The 18,458-nt window shown below is 37.2% G+C and overlaps 1 protein-coding gene across 1 annotated transcript; it reads right to left on the bottom strand.

Annotated features, from left to right (window-relative positions):
- Positions 1–109: 109 nt before the first annotated feature.
- SERPINB10 (serpin family B member 10) lies at positions 110–17,353 on the bottom strand. Its single transcript, XM_084887288.1, has 8 exons — positions 17,276–17,353; positions 13,692–13,868; positions 11,444–11,509; positions 10,870–11,007; positions 9,818–9,935; positions 6,109–6,251; positions 5,567–5,722; positions 110–2,480 (listed from the first exon to the last, which is right to left on the bottom strand). The coding sequence occupies exons 2-8, from the start codon at positions 13,857–13,859 to the stop codon at positions 2,076–2,078; spliced, it is 1,194 nt and encodes a 397-aa protein (XP_084743414.1). The 5' UTR covers positions 13,860–13,868; positions 17,276–17,353; the 3' UTR covers positions 110–2,075.
- Positions 17,354–18,458: the final 1,105 nt, after the last annotated feature.

The following is an 18,458-nucleotide window of genomic DNA, read 5'->3' as shown; positions in this document are numbered from 1 at the left end:
GTATGCAAGGAAAGTTTGGACCCAGGAACTTGCTTTTGAAAATTAACCAAAAGCAAAACCCAGACGTGAAAAATGGTCCCTAAAGCCACTTGTTTCCAAACTGCGTAGGGTACCCCATCAAAACAATTGTTGAGCATACATCCCCAGTACCTATGTGAACTTATGTGTACTAACATGTTAACTATTAATCTATGACGGACACCATAAAACACATCAACAGAAATTAAAACGAATAAGAAATAAAAATTTTATTAGAAATACACTTTTTTTCTGCTTACAAAAATTTAATGAGACCAGTGTAATTAAATGTTTGTTTGTTTTTAGTTTAAGGCTTTGAAATAGAGTTAATTTGAAGGCCTGGTTTTAAGTTCAGTTTATTTCTAAACTTGCATCATTGATGGCTGTCAGGAAGAAAGGCTGCTGGAGAAATGGGTTGATTTAAATGGAATAAAAGTATCTTTGGTTCTACTTACTAAATCTTGACACTTTATTTTTTTTTCAATCCATATACTAATTGTGCAAATATTTCTAGTTGAAATCTCACTGGTAAAAAACCGTTCATCCTCTTGAAAATCAGTTCTTTCTGCAAGATAATTTTTCTAAACCTTGTGTTTTAAACATTTTTACAGTTTGAAGCCCACCAAATGTTTTCTGTTTGGAGGATTTTTATGAAGTTTTGGAATTGTGTTTCCAAGTTTAAATGCAAATATATGAGAGTTTTCATATTATTTTAGTAATAAAATCATCTACTGATGGAAAAATACACAAATAGATGTTCTTAAAATGATCACATTTTTTTAAAAAATAGTTGATTTCTCATTCACAGACAAGAAGTACCTTTACCTACAGGCAGCTTAATGCCCCGGGGCTGAGATTCAGACTTCTTTGAAGGTATGGCTGACACAGAAATGTGCTGTCTGCCAGTGGCAAAGAAATTTGCCCGAGGTCAGAACTAGCTCACAGAAGCTGTCTGCCATTACAGGAAGGTGTAGGCAATCTACAGCTGGCCGATGGAAGCAAAATGCCAGGCAGCAAAATTTCCACAAGTGATTTCTTTCACTGTGACTTAATGTGAAATGTTTCATAAAGAGATGATAAAATATCATAAATATTAAAATTTTCCATCTTTGTAGCTAAGGCATAGTCATTTGTTTAATACATTTTCTTGTACTAATTTATATAATAATGTTCAGGTCTGATCCACTCTTCCAATTGTAAAATAAAGTTAAACAAGCAATCTAGAGTGATATAGTTAATGTCTAAAGTTAGAATAACAGCTGGTGAGACTACCAATAAGCAGTTTCTATAGAGCCGAATCACTCACCTGGGCTCTATCCTGTTGCTACTTCTCCCCTGAGACCTCCTTTTGTTTCATATTCCCAGCTTTAATAATCATATCCTAAAAATTACTTGGTCTGGTACTGTGAAATCTATCCTGCACAAAGTCAAGAACCCATGCATTACAGGCCGATCCTGCTCAGAGCTTGCTCCTTTTCCAGTGACACTATTATCTAATATGACCAAGACATATCTGTGAAAACTAAGAAGCCAACATTGGTGCATTGCTGTTAAGTAAATTCCCAAATTTCATTTAGCTTTCACTAGCTTTGCCATTAATGTCAACATCGTATTTTTAAATAGATAACAGAAAAGGCAAATTTAATTTTCCAGGGGTAATTTATGAACTATCAAAATTATACTTGTCAAAACATTCTTGTTTATCAATATATTGTCTTTATAAAGATTTTTCTTCATTAAATTATCCATGTGAAACATAAGTGGTAATACCATGACCAGACAGCTCAAGAACTATAAGGCATTTAGTTGCGTAACAGTAGTTCGGAAATGTAAGTAAAGGCCACATTTTAAAAAATGTCTAGTGGAAGAAATAAAATTTGCCATTCTTTCTAGCCATAAAGATATGACATTATCACTAGCATGCATTATTTCAAGATTTATTTGCTACTATTCAAATGTGAAAAATATCTAGACTGCAAACTAGTTTTTAGCATAATTGTTTTTCCATCTTATAATGTATTTATCACATCGTCTTGTTTGATGAAAAGGAAGCAGGCTTAGGGGGAGCAGAATCTCCCATAAAAGAGAATACTATTGGTTTTGTTGTGCCTGATGAAGAAGAGGAATGGGTGGTCTGCACTGAATTCAATGGATGGGAGTCTGATTCGAAAACCCACCTCACTCCCACTACCAGCTGCAGCCTCAGTACCTTCTTCATTTATTTCCACAAAGGACTTGTGGAAAACATTGGACAGAAATAGGTTTTTCCCTGGGGACATTCCAGAGAAATCAGCCCTGCTCTGGCTGAAGGCATCGCTCATCCCCATGCTGCTTAGGGCTGACTTGAGATCATAAGACTCTTCCAGCTTGAACTTGGGAAGGTGCAGCTTCACATCATACATCTCCATCATATCTGCACTGGTCCACTCACTCAGCTTTTCATAGGTGACAGCCTTTTCCAGCTGCAGGTGTGGAATAAGGGAGGAAAAAGTCAGTCATTCCAAAGTGGAGTGGGAAATATGGGTTGAGTGAGGTCTCTATATTATTGATGGATTATGATTACTCCCATTACCCAGGGTAACAAAACACACACGTATGGAAATTGTTTGGGTCACCACATCCTTCACATGGTTGACCTACAGAATCTTTGTTCTGCAGATTGATGGTTCTCAGGATGTAAGAGAATTCTATCTTGATTCAAAATGAAAGTACTTCTGTGATAATATGCACAAGATGAAAAATGCACTCAGATACATAAAATAAGATGTAATTTACATGTTATCTACACAAAACATATACTATAGGACAAGTTGTATGTCAGAGCACAAAAAACATTCATTTTATTAAGATGGGAGACAATTTTTTTAAAATAAAATCCAAGATAGAATAAGATGTCCATAATCACAATAGTATGAATTTAATAACCATAAACAATGCAGAGAAAGAAAGAAAAAACAAAACAAAACAAAAAAGATAGGAAAATCCCCAAATCTTTAAAAACTTATTAGAAACATTGGTTAATAAACTTACATAGGTTTCAGGTATACAATTCTATAATACATCATCTGTATATTGTATTGTGTGTTCACCACCCCAAGTCAAGTCTTCTTCCATCACCATCTATCCCTGAGCAATGTCTATTTTTATAGTGATTTTGAGGGTGCTTTTTCTACTCTTTATGTTATAAATTTTAAAATAATAAATATAGCCGAACCGGTTTGGTTCAGTGGATAGAGCGTTTACCTGAAGACTGAAGGGTCCCAGGTTTGATTCCGGTCAAGGGTATATACCTTGGTTGCAGGCACATCCCCAGTGGGGGGTGTGCAGGAGGCAGCTGATTGATGTTTCTCTCTCATCGATGTTTCTAACTCTCTATCTCTCCAACTCTACCTTCCTCTCTGTAAAAAATCAATAATATATATGTGTAATATATATAAATAATATATAAATATATATGTATGGATATATATACATATGTGTATGTGGAGAAAAACAGTTTTTGAGGCTTTTTTTAATAACCTGTTTGTTTCAAAGTATGCGCTTTTGCTACTTTGTGAGTTTTCTAGACCCAAGTTTTGCTGTCAATGACATACTTATAAATGACATCCTAATATATAAAAACCTTGGGTCCATCACATCCACAATGACCGAAGGCTTCACCAACTGGAAGTCAGTCCTGCAGTCAGTGCTGGGTTGCTCTGACAACCCACCACTGACTGCTGCAGCTACAGGTGCAGTGACCCAGCACTGACTGCAGAGGAAGTTGCGACTCGGGCCCGGAGAGAGGCCTGAAGAGAGAAGCAGGGTCTGATATGTAGCCTCTGTGGCATCTGTTGATCAGCACTTGCCTCTCTCTTTCTTTCCAGGCCTGGCCAGCAGCTGAACCTCCATTTCTCATCAGGCCTCCACCAGGGCTGCTGATCAGCCTTGCCTTTCTAATTAGGCCCCATTGATAGTCCCAGAGACACTGACTGGAATAGAAACCAACCAGTCAGAACCAAATCTGGGACAATTGTGGGGAGCCAACAGCTGCCTAAAAGGCAGAGCTTTTGACACTGACTGGCATAGAAACTGACCAATCATAACCAAATTGACCAGCAAAGGAGGGCAGTTGGGGGCAACCAGGCCAGCAGGGGAGTGCAATTGGGGGCAATCAGGCCAACAGGGGAGCAGTTAGGTGTTAATCCGGCTTGCAGGGGAGTGGTTAGGGTGTGATCAGGCTGGCATGCAGAAGTAGTTAGGGGCAATCAGGCAGATAGGCAGGCGAGATGTTAGGACCCAGCAATCCCATACTGTGAGAGGGATGTCCCAGATTGGAGAGAGTACAGGCTGGAGGGATACCCCCCAGTGAATGAATTTTGTGCACCTGGCCTCTAGTACATTAATAATGTGACAATATCCTAAGTTCAAGAACCTGCACCCTTAGGAAGAAAGGCTTATCTTGTAAGAATGTGACTTTCACGGTTTAGTGTCCACATGTGGTCTTATTTTTACCATCCTCTCCAGTTTCAAAAATTTTATGATACATTGAAAAAATCTTCTCTACATACTAGTAGGACCCTGAAAAGGTCTAAGTATAAAAAATCTAGCACACATAAAAAAAATTAGGCACTGTACAGAGAATGACAGGTCACTTGCTGCAGAGAAATCAATGTTCAATTTAGACATGCAAACTGCTCAGGCATCTCATCTGATCAAAATTATGTCAAGCTTAATAGAAATTTGGCTGATAAATAAATAATACTTGACAATGGTACTTATATAGACTATTTCTCCTGAAGAGTGTTTACATGATAAAAATGTGTTTACAATTTTTGGGAGTAAATTTACTGTTTTAAAATATACATCTAATGTGACTTTAATGCTGGTGATTAAAAAATTAATCTGCCACACTAGTCAGTTTCACTCAGTGGATAGAACCTCGGACCATGGACTGAAGGGTCTTGGGTATGATTCTGGTCAAGGGCTTGTAACCTTAGTTGCAGGCTCAATCCCCAGGCCTAGTCAGAACACATGCAGGAGGCAACCAATGGATGTGTCTCTCCTATATCGATGTTTCCCTCTCTCGGTCCCTCCCTTAGGAGCCAGCACTCTTAGAAAGGCTTATCTTGTAAGAATGTGACTCTTCTTACAAGGTAAAATAGGGAGGTTTCCACTCTCCCTCTTAAAAATATCAATGGAAAAATACTCTCAGGTGAAGATTAACAAAATAATAATAATAATAATAATAATAATAATAATAATAATAATTTCCAATTAGGTAGGTCCTGCCAAAGGGAGAAGACCTGAATGATCAATCCACACAACTTTTTGACTGACAAAGAATATCTGTATCTGTTATTCGTGTTGCTGTTTCTGGGACTATCCCAGGCTACAGCTGTCTATCAATTACTAACACTTTCTAAGAAATAGCCATATCATCCCTACAGAGTTTTGTAAACCTGAAATGGTATTGGTTGCCTTCCTCTACAATTTAGGAGACAGAGAGGCCATGTTACATGGAGGTAAACACCAGAATCATCCTCGTGTCAGACAGATGATGTCTTACCTGATCCAGCCCACTGATGTCTTCTGGCAGCAGTATGAACAGGCTGAGGGCCCGGCTCTCATAGTAGAGTTGAAGGCCGATTGCTTGTGGCTTTTCTATGTGAAAAACGGGAAGCTTTTTTTTCATCGACATCATTTGCACTGGTTTGCTTGTAGTCTATAGAAAATAAGTAGCAAAGTCACTGAGGAGGTGTTTCACCAAATCCTTCCTTCTTTATCATCATTGGTCCCCAGGAGTCTGGGGGATGGGCCAATTTGGTGGTCCCCTGTTAAATACTAAATAAAGTTATTCAGACTTTGCTTTCTGTAAATATGTCTTCAACTGGGTAGCATCATATGTGATAAAATATGTGACTAGTCTATTTTTAGATAAAAGGAACTTTCAAGGTGGGATGAAACTGGGAACGCTCACTTTAGCCATCTGTGCCCTAGTAAGAATCATATTTTATAAGAACATATATTTAAAAAGAGGAGTGAATTTAAAATAGGATTTCCTTTACAATGCCAAGTGAAAATCCATACTGATTATTAAATGATTCCTACCTTGTTTATTCTGAAAGGCTTTTCTGTGGTGTCTTGGACTAAGAATTGATGTTCCCAGGTTCCTTTAAAGTAAAGGGCATTCACCAGGACCATTCTGGTTGCAGAATCTACAGCATCATCAGGTAGGAGATTCTGGATTTTTCCTACAAAAGAAAAAGGACAGATTTCAAATGGTATAATTAAATCTTGATGAAATACCACACTTACAAAAATGATGATTATGAAATATTATATTCCAAACCAGAAAGTCATCTTAAAAATTTTTTTTTCTATTGATTTCAGAGAGGAAGGGTGAGAGAGATAGAAACATCAATGATGAGAAAGAATCATAGGTCAGCTGCCTCCTGCATGCCCCTTCCCAGGGATTGAGTCCTCAACCCAGGCATGTGCCCTGACTGGGAATCAAACTGAAGCTTCCTGGTTCATAGGTTGATGCTCAACCACTGAGCCACACTGGACAGACAAGGAAGTTAGCTTTGGTAGAATACTATAAACAGATCTTATTTAAATTTTATCAGTTGTTCCAATAACTTATTTTTCTGGACTAGAAATCGATCCAAGATCTTAAGCTATGTTTAGTTGTTATTTCCTCTTAGTTGTTAGTTCTCTCTAATCTGGGAGAGTTTCTCAGTCAATGCTTGTCGTCTGTGACCTTGACAGTTTTTAAAAAGTTGTGTAAGAATGACCATCAGCCCTAGCCGGTTTGGCTCAGTGTACAGAGTCTCTACCTTGAAGACTCAAAGGTACCAGGTTCGATTCCAGTCAAGGGCACATGCCCAGATTGTGAGCTCGGTTCCCAGTAGGGGGCGTGCAGGAGGCAACCAATCAATGATTCCCTCTTATAGTTGATGTTTCTATCTTTCTTTTCCTCTATGAAATCAATAAAAAAAAATTTTTTTTAAAGAATGTCCATTAATTCTCAGTTCAAATTTGTCTAATGTTTCTTCTAAGATAATATTTAGGTTAAGGATTTTTTTAGAACACTACCATTGTGGGTTTGTATCCTTCAAAAAAGATACGTCAAGTCCTAATCCCTGAAGAGATGCAAACTGGCTCTTGTGAGCCTTTGCTATGGGCTCCAACATACGCCTCAACCGCTACAGTTTTCACAGGGGCATCTCCCAAACACTGTGCAGCTTTATTTAAAGGTTCTAAGGGCAGCACTTTTAGAGATTCCACTAGATCCGAGGTGTAGCTTGAACATGTCTACTCAAAACAAAATAAAACAAACACACCTCTCCCACAAAACAGACTTTTAGGTTTTAAAAATTAAATATAAATTTGTTTTTCAATGCTGATGTAAAAATTTTCTGAAACTTTCATATTTGTTTTTCCATCTGATTAAAGACAGTATATTAAACTTAATTTGGGGGGGGGGGAAATTTGATGACTTAACCTGGGAGTCATGTGTCGTTTTTTGAATATGGTTTTTTGCACAGAAAGTTTTTTTAAATCTCTGTGTCATACCAAATAAATTATTCTTTCATTTGTAGAGGGGTAGATGCAAATAGATAGCATACCGAGGACTGTGGTTTACACAGGTTGATCTCACGGTAGTTGACTTAAGTTTCATTGCCCTGTTCTCAGGGTTCATAGGTTTTCAAGGAGCATAGCCTCTTGAATCCACATCCGTGTTGCTAGTTTATTTGACAAAGGGCGTACAAAATGTACTTACAGGCAACTTCAAAGCAATGCAGAGCAAACTGACTCTTCTAAGAAATGTTGTGCTATCCTCTTCAGAGTTAAAGTGCTATCTACTGGCTTGCTCATTGCACGCATCCTTGGTAGCTCTAGGTAATGGGAAGGACATTGGCTTCACCGATATTCAGGTTACTGGTAAATCCTGCTGGGCATATATTAATGTGACACTAGAGGGTCCAATTTGCCAAGTGTGTGATCGATTTTGAGATCACAAATATGCACACAATAACTTTCTCCAATCCCTCACATTTTAGGAGCTTATAGACTATAAAGAAAACAAATTAGAAAAAAAAAATTGTACCAACAAATGACTGGTATTATCTTTGAGAATTTGACTCTGAAAAGCCCTGTGTCCCAGTAATCCATGCGGCTATTTGGAAAAAGACCTATTTGAAGGGCTAAGGAAAGAAGCTTCTTTCAAGTGGTTCAGCTAGAACTTAGGCATGCCTAAGAGTTCCTAGCATTGTCTCCATAAGAATGAGACAAATTCAAAGTTCCTGAACAGCTGATCAATTCTTTACTTAAATTGATGTTGAATAGCCCCCATTTGTGTCCAATGTGTAAAATAACATTCAGAAAAAGTTCAACTTTCTTCCTCATTGGAAGGTTCCACTTCTAAGAAATAAAGTCCACAGAGCCAGCGGGAGGAATGTAGACAAGAAATTAGAGAAACAGGGACTTAAAAGATTCTGACCATGTCCAGGGTGGACATAATTTTGGGGACCTCTCACTTGATGAGTGCAATGACAACAGAGGATTTTTCAAAGTGTGCCCATTCTGTATTGTGACCATATAGTGACCATAATCTGAAGTTTACTCTTTACACCATAATTTAAAGTATTTATTCAGTTCTTCTAAAGCATAGCATCTGTGTTGTTGAATATGGTAACCACCAGACACAAAAGTCTACTTAAATTTAAATTAAATTCATTAAAATGAACCAAAGTTAAACAATTCAGTTCCTCTGTTGAGTTAGCCACATTTCAAATCATCTCTGATCACCTGTGGATAGAACATGTGACCATATCAAATTGGGCAATGCAGATTTATGGCACATTTGTCATTACAGGAAGATTTCTAGGACAGTTTTGTCATCTAGACAGTTATCATGCCCCTGGAGTGTGTTAATCTACACTGGGAAGCATGACAAGGACCAAGCTATGTAGCATCTGATGACAAGTCTCCTCTTAGGTCTGAAAGGCTTTGCTGGGTGAAAAGGTAGCAGATTATTATTTGCTCCTCGCCTCCCTATCTGTAGGGTTCCCAACTGTCTTCCAGACAATATACCAGCAGTTGGGCTAAAAATTTAAGACCAGAGAACTAGTTCAGCCTCTTTCTATTCTTCTACCCTTTACCATTCTTCCACCTCTACCATGTAGAATTTGAGTTGTGTATTACAAAGAGTTTTCCTTCTACAGTCCTATTTGGTCCTCTTGTAAACTGGAATGGTGCAAGTACCCAGTAAATGCTAGCTAATTCTAATTCTAAAAGAATCAACTTTTGGATGACTCCAAATCAGGAATGAGTTCAATATAATGGTTACTCTTGCCTCACCATGGCTTTTGAGTCACTAGTTACATGAAAAAGAAACTGAGAATTTAGGGCTGCCAATTTCCTCAATTCATTCCAATGAACATTAATATTCTGAGTAACAACTATGAGTGGGCCTTTTATATGTTATTTACTTAAAGCTAAAACTAGAGCTATTATGCATGGGATCCTTCAGGGGAGGCAGAGTTAATTTCAAAAGCACTGTGGACAGTGTAGCAATAAACAATGCTTGGCCCTAGCCCATTTAGCTCAGTGGATAGAGCCCCTGGACTGAATGGTCCCCATTTTGATTCCACTCAAAGGCACATGCCTAGGTTGTAGGCTCCATCCCCAGTGTGAGGTGTTTCTATCTATTTCTCTCTCTCCCTTAAGATCTGAAATCAATAAAAAAAAAAAAATTTTTTTTAAACCAATGCTTAGAGAGAGCACGCAGACAGGCACTTTGGTGACAGCTTACCTTCAGTCTGGCTTTCAACCCAAGAGTTGATCTCCTTTCTGATTTGGTCAGAAGCTCCCAAAAAGTTCACAGGCTGTGGCTCTGCACCAAAGTATGCTTTCATGTCTTCTAAATATTTCTGAAAGATACAGGTAAAATTTCCTTTTGTATGGTTTTCCCAAAACTGAGAAATCAAGTCTATTTAGGTTATCACTCACACTGCTCCCTTCTTTCTTTCCCACTCCTGTATTGGTCAAAGACTACACTCCTCTTCTTTAAATTTTGCTGGGCACTGACTAGCCTTGCAAAACTTCAGGTATAGAAGGAAGGTCTGCCACCCACAGCTCTGACATTACAGCTTGAAATCTCAAGATAGGTTTATTGACTCTATTGCTATCCCTCCACCTTGCCCAATGTCCTTCCTCTTTGCCCACTGGACCCCTCTATTCTCCTGCTCCTTTCTAAAATGTGCCAAAGATATAATGGACAAATATGAGATAAGTAAATGCTTGTCCTGGCTCCTGGGTAGATCCCTCTGAAAAGCCCTTGAGTCTGAACTAAGGATGAAGTCTTGGCCTGCTCCATGGGATTCCAAGCACTCAAGAAGGGGCAAAGTTGATATTATCTCATGTTAAGAATCTTCCAAAATCTCTAAAGTCATGATGGAAAATGACTTGTCTGATTCCAATGTCAGCTTTGCTCTCCATTACACACTTTCCAGGCATATTCCTGTGGCCAACATCGCCCTCTGCTCCTTCAGATTTACCCTATGTTCATACTCTACAGATTTTATTCCATTTCCCATGAAACAAATTCTGACACACAGATTATATAAATCACATTTATATATTACTACTTTGGATAAAGATCTGATAAGTAGATCTGGTTTGAGACCTATTATTGGTTTTCTTTACAAGTAGACACTTATTGACTGGTCTACATGATTGTTTACCAGAAATGCTGACCACCTTAAAATTGTCCCTGGGATCCCTAAAGAAATGTACAGAGTTCATTGATTGAACTCACATAGCTCTTTTTTTCTCATCAGCTTTAAATAACATATTTGCACTTACATTGAGAAATGGGTATGTTTTTTCTGCATATATCCCATTGGCTGTTTTAAGTATATAGGCATTACTGGGATTGTTGATTTCAGAGATGAGTGTCTGGAAATCGGAGTGTATTTCTTCAACCTTCCCCAAGGTGAAGTCCTTTAAAAGAAAAGGGATTACTCAAATAAAAACAATGAACAAGAATTGTATATATAAGAACAAACAACAACTAAATGAAATAATTTGGTGTATTGTGGACAAAAAGATGAAATTAATTATAAAATAGATAAATGTTTTCTCTAATGTTATCAGGGCAAAAACATAAAAATGATTGAGGGCATAAGTTATTTTGCAAAAGCAGAAATAATTTTGAAAGTAGAACAGTTTTGAAAGGGAAGCAAAAGAGGAGAAGAGATAAGGTTAAAAAAGATAACCCTTCCAAAGAGTGTAGACATTTTGTATTATGAAAAAAAATTTAACGTATGTTTCTAAGAATATTTACCCAGTAAAGTTTGATTAAATTAACCATTATCATGCAGGTGCTAAAAGTGGTCTCCCCCTTATCAGCAAATGGATATTAAAATACAAAATATACCGTTTTCCTTTTCTTTTCACCTTCAGGAAAAGATTTGTTGTCCTTATCTCTGTTAAATTGAAGCACCTGTAATTTAAATAAAAAGACAGTATGTGAGTGCACTTTGCAGAGAAATAATCAAACAGATCTTGATAAATACGTTGCCACAGAACATATAATTAATAAACCAAGGGGGTTCTGATTTGATTGAACAGTAGTCAGCTGAACTAGTATAGTAAGTCAAGAGTTGCTTTTAGCCCATCCAGCATAGCTCAGTGGTTGAGTGTGGACCTATGAACCAGGAGGTCACAGTTCAATTCCCAGTCAGGGCACATGCCCAGGTTGTGAGCTCAATCCCCAGCGTGGAGCATGCAGAGGCAGCTTATCAATGATTCTCTGTCATCACTGATGTTTCTATCTCTCTCTCCATCTCCCTTCCTCTCTAAAACCAATAATTATTTTTTAAAAAGAGTTGCTTTTAAATAAATTTTTTAAAAGTCTAATTTTAGTTGCTCTTTATTTTAATATTTATATAGGACATTTAGGTTGATGTTGGAAATTCCCATAGAGGTTCTCTTGTTTTCCAAGTTTCATTTTTATGTATGGTTGCTTTGAAAAGAAGGCTAGGTGTTCCACTGAGTCCAATTAGCAATTTAAACAAAAGTCACCACACAATTATCTGGAAAATGCAGGGGTTTTAATTGTTGTTTTTCCAAGGACAGTGCTTTTGTTCCCATTGTCTATCACCTCTTGACATATGGATGCATTCTTTATTTACACCCCAGAGTTTTATTTGCAGGTTAATAGGAAGGATGTGGGCACCCTTGTTTCCCCTGAATTGTACAACTGTAAAAAAAACAAGGCGATAAGTCCATCTCCCACATCCTGACCCAGCTCACAATGAGGAACAAAGTCTGACCAAAGCTCCTGCTGTCGCACAGTAACAGCACAGGGACCATTTGCCATAGAGAAAAGGGGTGCAAACTAAAGCTGTTAAAGTTTAAATGGATATGAAATAACACAAGGGCAATATATTTATATGAAACAGACCCAAAGTGAAATTCGGTTAAACCTCTGATAATTAATTATTAACCACGATTCTGGTTGTTGCTGTTTTAAACCACATGTATCTTGTGAACTACAAGAATAAAGTTGATAGCCTAAACCTAAACTCACAGAATATATATTCTGCCCGTCTTACCCAGAATTACGGGCTGTACCCATGTCCATGCTTGGCACAGAAGACACCTTTTTGGGTGAAAATTCTGTCATTTGGTCTTTCCATTGTTGTATGATTTAGGGCTGAATTTATTCTTTTTTGTTTATTTTTATTTAAAATGCACACACATATATGTATAAGTTTACATATGCATGCATACACATGTATGTGGCTATTTTATTGTGTTATTTATCTATGCATATACATAGATACACTGTGTTTTGAAGATGCTTATACCAAATCAGCAATTTGTTTTGCATTTTCATGCTCCAAATAGGCTTTTTAGATTCATCAAGACAAATAGGGATTGAAAAAAGAAACGACCAAGGTACAAAGAACATAATTCACTTGACTTTTCTATTTGTGTTTTCAAGAAAATCCTTCTGAAATTCAAAACATACTAATTCTACTATTTAATGTGTGAGCCATTACTTCTTGAAATGTCTTGATAATCCAAATAAAATAATTCTTGGTGTTGAACCAAACTTGATAAACTCATCATCTCTGTGTATGATTTTGCTAGAGAACACAGGTTCTTAAATGGTTTTCCTAGAAAATCAACTTCCTTTCCCAGACTTCTTTTTATGGTCTATAAAACTTTTTAAAATATATGTTTATTTATTTCAGAGAGGAAGAGAGGGAGAGAGGGAGAGAGGGAGGGAGGGAGGGAGGGAGAGAGAGAGAGAGAGAGAGAGAGAGAGAGAGAGAGAGAGAGAGAGAGAGAGAGAGAGAGAGAGAGAGAGAGAGAGAGAGAGAGAGAAACATTGATCAGGTGCCTCCTGCACGCCCTGCACTGGGAACCAAGCCCCACAACCCCCCAGGCATATGCCCTGACAAAAAATCGAACTTTGATTTTCTGACTCCTAGGTCAATGCTCAACCACTGAACCATGCCAGCTAGGATAGAAAACTTTTTAAAGTGCATCTTTTGTTTTGGAGGCTATGTTTATAAAATGTGATCTATCTGGAATTTGGGAGAAAAATGAAGATAAAAGGTAAATAAAGCATTTTATTTTAAGGCAAGAGAGGGTGACTAAGCTTTGCCACTCACCTGGGCTATTTGGGATGCTGTGGTACATCTGGTGCCCAAATACACCATGGCTAAGGAGGTTGAGATGCCCCAAGGAGAAAAGAAAATATTTTTACCCTCAGCAGATTCAGCTAGCTTTTTGCTGAATTCCAGGGCAAATTGATTGATTGATTTTGTCAGAGAATCCATTGGGAAAATCTAAAAAAAAAAAAGCAGAAAGAGACCATGTTAATAATCTTAATAATTCTTTTCATCCATTTTATTTTTATAAAACAATTTGTTGGGTTATATGTTACCTTTTTACTCTACTTCAGTGAAATGACACAAATATATATTATCCAATTTGTATTCATAAGACCTAAATGGACTTATAGACATTAAAAACATATTAGTCCAACATTATTATTTTACACATTGGAAAACTGAAGTCCAAGGTGTTTAAGAAAATTGTCTCAAATTGCAGTGCTGATGTACATCAGAGAACAGTTCTGGTGTGTCAGCAGCTCCTTGATGAGACAGTCACAATAAAATTGGCAATGGAACCAGGTCCCCCTCTCAGCCAGTGCCTCTTTTCATTATACTACACTACTACTGACTGCACAGAAAATGAGGAATATAGATGCATCTCTTCAACTTTGTACTTTTTCTCACCCACTTTCACCCATATTTTTATTTATTAACCTTACTTATCACTTTATATATATTATTTCTGTTTCCTAGAATGCCTTTTTTACTCCTTTATTCCATTGAAATCCAATCTCTGTACAAGTACCTCCTTTTTCCTGAAAGCTTTACTTGACCTTTGGGGTGAACAGGAGCATGTCTGCCACCAGGTTTCATAACATAGCTCTGGCCATGTACTTGACATTTGTCACGCTGCTAGTTCTATTTCTGTCTTTCCAACTCCAGGGTAAGTTCCTCCAGAGAGAAATTTTCTTATGCTACTTAATACATCCCACAGCTAGTAATCGCACTTTGCACAAAATGGATTCATAGAAATACTTTGTTCATCATGTTCATTGTTGGGTTCTAGCTACCTTTTTTTTTTTTTTTTAGCTACTTAAACTTGAAATCATGCACAATTTAATGGGAAATGCTTGTAGAGAAGTAGAGAAACTAAGATTTTTTTAATTTTTTTTTATCTTTTTTTCTTTCTTTCTTTATTTATTCCCCCCCCACCCCCCCCCACCCCCCTCTTTATTCTCACTGACTCATGACCTTCTGAAACTGGTCTTCTTAAACAAAGGAACTCAGGATTTCTCTCTCTCTCCCCCTTTGATATAATATTGAACTTCTAAATATCACTTTTAGTTACTCTAACATTTGAATTTAAGTCTTTTCTAACCGGGTCTGTATTTTTAAAAATAGCAGTTTAATTTACTGTCACTTTATAGTCAAATAATTTCTCAACCTTGTTAAATGACTAGAAATAAATCAAATACCTGAGTGTGAAACCTCCTAAAATATTACCTAGAACTGAGTCTTCCACTGATACTACCTGACACTCGAAGGAAACTAGAATGAGAACCTGAGAAAAGCCAGTTCTCCCTAGTCAAATAGTTGAATCAAGGGAGAGGCATGTGTAGGCAAAGCCTTGGTTTCATCACAACTAGGATTAAGTGATACCATTGAAATTACTTCTAGCCACAGTCTTGTACTTAACAAAATACAATATCTTCCCAAACTCTAACTCATGTCCTAGTTCCATTTCCTACATATTCCAGAGGCTGATGCTAATCATAGGCTGACATTATTGATTAAAGGGAAAAACAAGTTTAGATTTATAGTAATGCTACACCTTCATAAGACATTAGGAATTTTCCTGTGAGTATTTTGTTTCTTATCAGATTCAATGTTATCTTGGAAATAACTTCTATCTTTCCTTTAGGATGATATTTATTCAGATAATGCTTTCTTTGCTGCCTATATATTACTTTATCTTTTTAGAACTCATGCATTACATTTATATGGAAAATGTTTAACCAAATCATACTCACCATGAAGGTAGAAGAGAAAATACTATCTTAGGTCTGGGATTTTTATCTTTTTAACTATTATAATTATTCTAGAATTTAGTGTCTTACAACAAATTCCTACAAACAATAATTCTCTCCAATGAAAGAGCTAATTTCTTGTGGAAAGCTAATATTCAGTTATCTCCCACTTCATGAATTCTCCCATTAATATCATTATTAATATATCAGATGTAGCCCATATATGTTAGCTCATATACAACAGAAAAATATTTTTTTCACAGAAATTTACAGAAGTGCTAAGTCAGTCATTAGTAAAGTTTAACCCAACAGTGGAAAGTGTTTTCTGAAGAATGTGAAATTTCATGATGCAATTTTACAGGAAATAGTTTGTCCATATAAAGTTGTACATTTTTTTTTTTTTTTTTTTTAGAGAATACTATAAATCTCTAAATCAGAAGCCTAGTGTGCCTTTTTCAGAATGAAATGCTCTTTTGCTCAATTTGTAAAGGGGCTTAGAGGATAATCTAGAGAACTATGAAAATAAGAAAATGATTATGTCTTTCATCAAAATGTCTCATTGTAAATTCACATACTCTTGCATATCAGAATTGGGAAGAATTTCAGAATCCCTCTAATTCAATTATCTCATTTTATCAGCTAGGAAACTAAGGCCCAGAGAGATTAAATGGGCTGAACAGCAGGTACAGCTATCTCATAGCAGAGTTATCACTACAATCCCATTTTCTGGCTTCTGAATACACTTGCTTTTGTCATTATATTTCATTGTCGCTAAGATTTTAATAGTAAATCAAGGAATCAGGTTATGAAAGAAGATGGACAAAAGGAGGGTAAAAAGAGGAATGATGAGGAGGAAGATGGCATGGGAAGGAGTCCCATGCCCTTTTCCACAAGAGGAGGTCAAAAGTCCCTTGACTTCCTCATGATCCTGACGATGGTTTCATCTACTTCATGGAATTGAGCATATCAGAAGATGACATCTCTTCGCCACCCAGCACATCTATGTCCACCCAATGCTGTTTTCCCAAGGAAGTAATAGCTTGGGGTGTTTTATGAGCACCTACTATAAGGTTGGGAGTTGGGAAGGGATTTATATTATTTGATGAAAGAGAAGAAAGTTAATGGCTCATGGTATGGTGGCCAAGACAGGAGTGTAGAGAGTCAAGCCATTAGTCCCACAAATTAATGACTAAGATCAAATTCATGTTGCCAAGTGAATGATTTGGGCTGAATTATTCTGAGAAGGTTCTATTTCTCTGCCTAGGATGATAGATACAGAAGTAGCAAATCCAGAAATGTGACTGAAAAAAAAAAAAAAAAAAAAAAAACACAAAAAACAAAACTCCATTCATAGTTTCACAATCCTGAAAAAACTATTTTTCTAGCTTTCTTTGAAAATGAATGCTCTCTCCCCCTTAGCCGTCTTTCCAGTAGAAACGTTGAACCAGTTTGGGATTAAATCTCTCTGATTTGCACAGAATTCCAGCTAAATGGAGCTCTATTTACTATTTCTGTTTCTGGGGCTCTTGATCATTTGCTATTGAGCTAGGCACTTCAACAAAGAAGGAAAACATAAATAAACATTTTTAAACAAAGAAGTATTTACAATACCTTGTTTTCTTCCCCTGGAGCAGAAGTGGAAATTTGTTCCTAAAGTAAGAAATTGTGGCTGAGTTAAGTAACTTTTAACTGTAGGAACTTAAAAAAAAAATAAATGGTTACACCTCCCTCTTCTTAGCCCCACCCTTTTGATTCACTTTCATAAGCCCTTACACTCTTCCTTTCCGGTTCATCATGGCCAGAAGCTCAAATCAAAAGACAGAGAAACTGATGAGCAAGGTTTTGCCTGCATTCTTTAATTACTCACATTTTCCATGTCTGTCCACATGTGGAGACCTGAATTCTGACAAACTGTAACTCACAGTTTCTTTATTTAATCTCTTCTCTAATCTGCCAAATGGAAGTAATTAGAGTGCTTCTTCTTAAGAAAAAAGAGAAAGAAAGAAAGAAAGAAAGAAAGAAAGAAAGAAAGAAAGAAAGAAAGAAAGAAAGAAAGAAAGAAAGAAAGAAAGAAAGGAAAGGAAGGAAGGAAGGAAGGAAGGAAGGAAGGAAGGAAGGAAGGAAGGAAGGAAGGAAGGAAGGAAGGAAGAAAGAAAGGAAGAAAGAAAGGAAGAATCAAATTAGTGGGATATCAATGGACAATAAAATGAAAATGTAACTGGTGAAGTATTTACTGTGAAAGTACCTCTTCCCACTTACGTTGGTGTAGAAAACCGAGAATAACCACGATGAGTGGGATGTCCATCTCCGTGCCCCAGGCACAAGGGGTCTGGATCAGTTACTGGTGTTGCTTCATCAGTTTCTAGTTCTCTTTTGTTTCTCCTTATAAATGTCCCCCTCACTTCTCCACCATAGTTATTGGAAACAATAGGCTACAGTTTTGTTTTGTTTTCTATCACAGCTGCATAGCTTGGGGGAATGCAGAAGACAGTGAAGGGAGCGGTGGGAATGGAGGAACAATCCAAAAGGGATGAAAGGAAAGGAAGAGCTTATTTATAACGGACTTGGCACATTTTTCTGCATGCGGTTTTTATTTTTCCCTGCCTAGGGGCACACATACGTTCTGGTAAACTGGCTCAGAGTTTGGTATTTGAAGGCTGGTGTGGAACCTAGAGCAGAATGTTCCTCTAGATTTCACTAGGGAGTGTGAGTTGTGGTAGGAAGTTCTGTGATGCCTGCCTGCCGTGTGCTGAGCAGATATTATTATCCATGGATGCCTCCAGACTACTCGTAG

The sequence above is a fragment of the Pipistrellus hanaki genome (assembly GCF_964339955.1).
Source record: "Pipistrellus hanaki genome assembly, chromosome: 6".
In the NCBI taxonomy this organism is placed as follows: Eukaryota; Metazoa; Chordata; class Mammalia; order Chiroptera; family Vespertilionidae; genus Pipistrellus; species Pipistrellus hanaki.
Note: the sequence above shows the minus strand (reverse complement) of the source record. Positions and strands in the feature narration are given on the sequence as shown.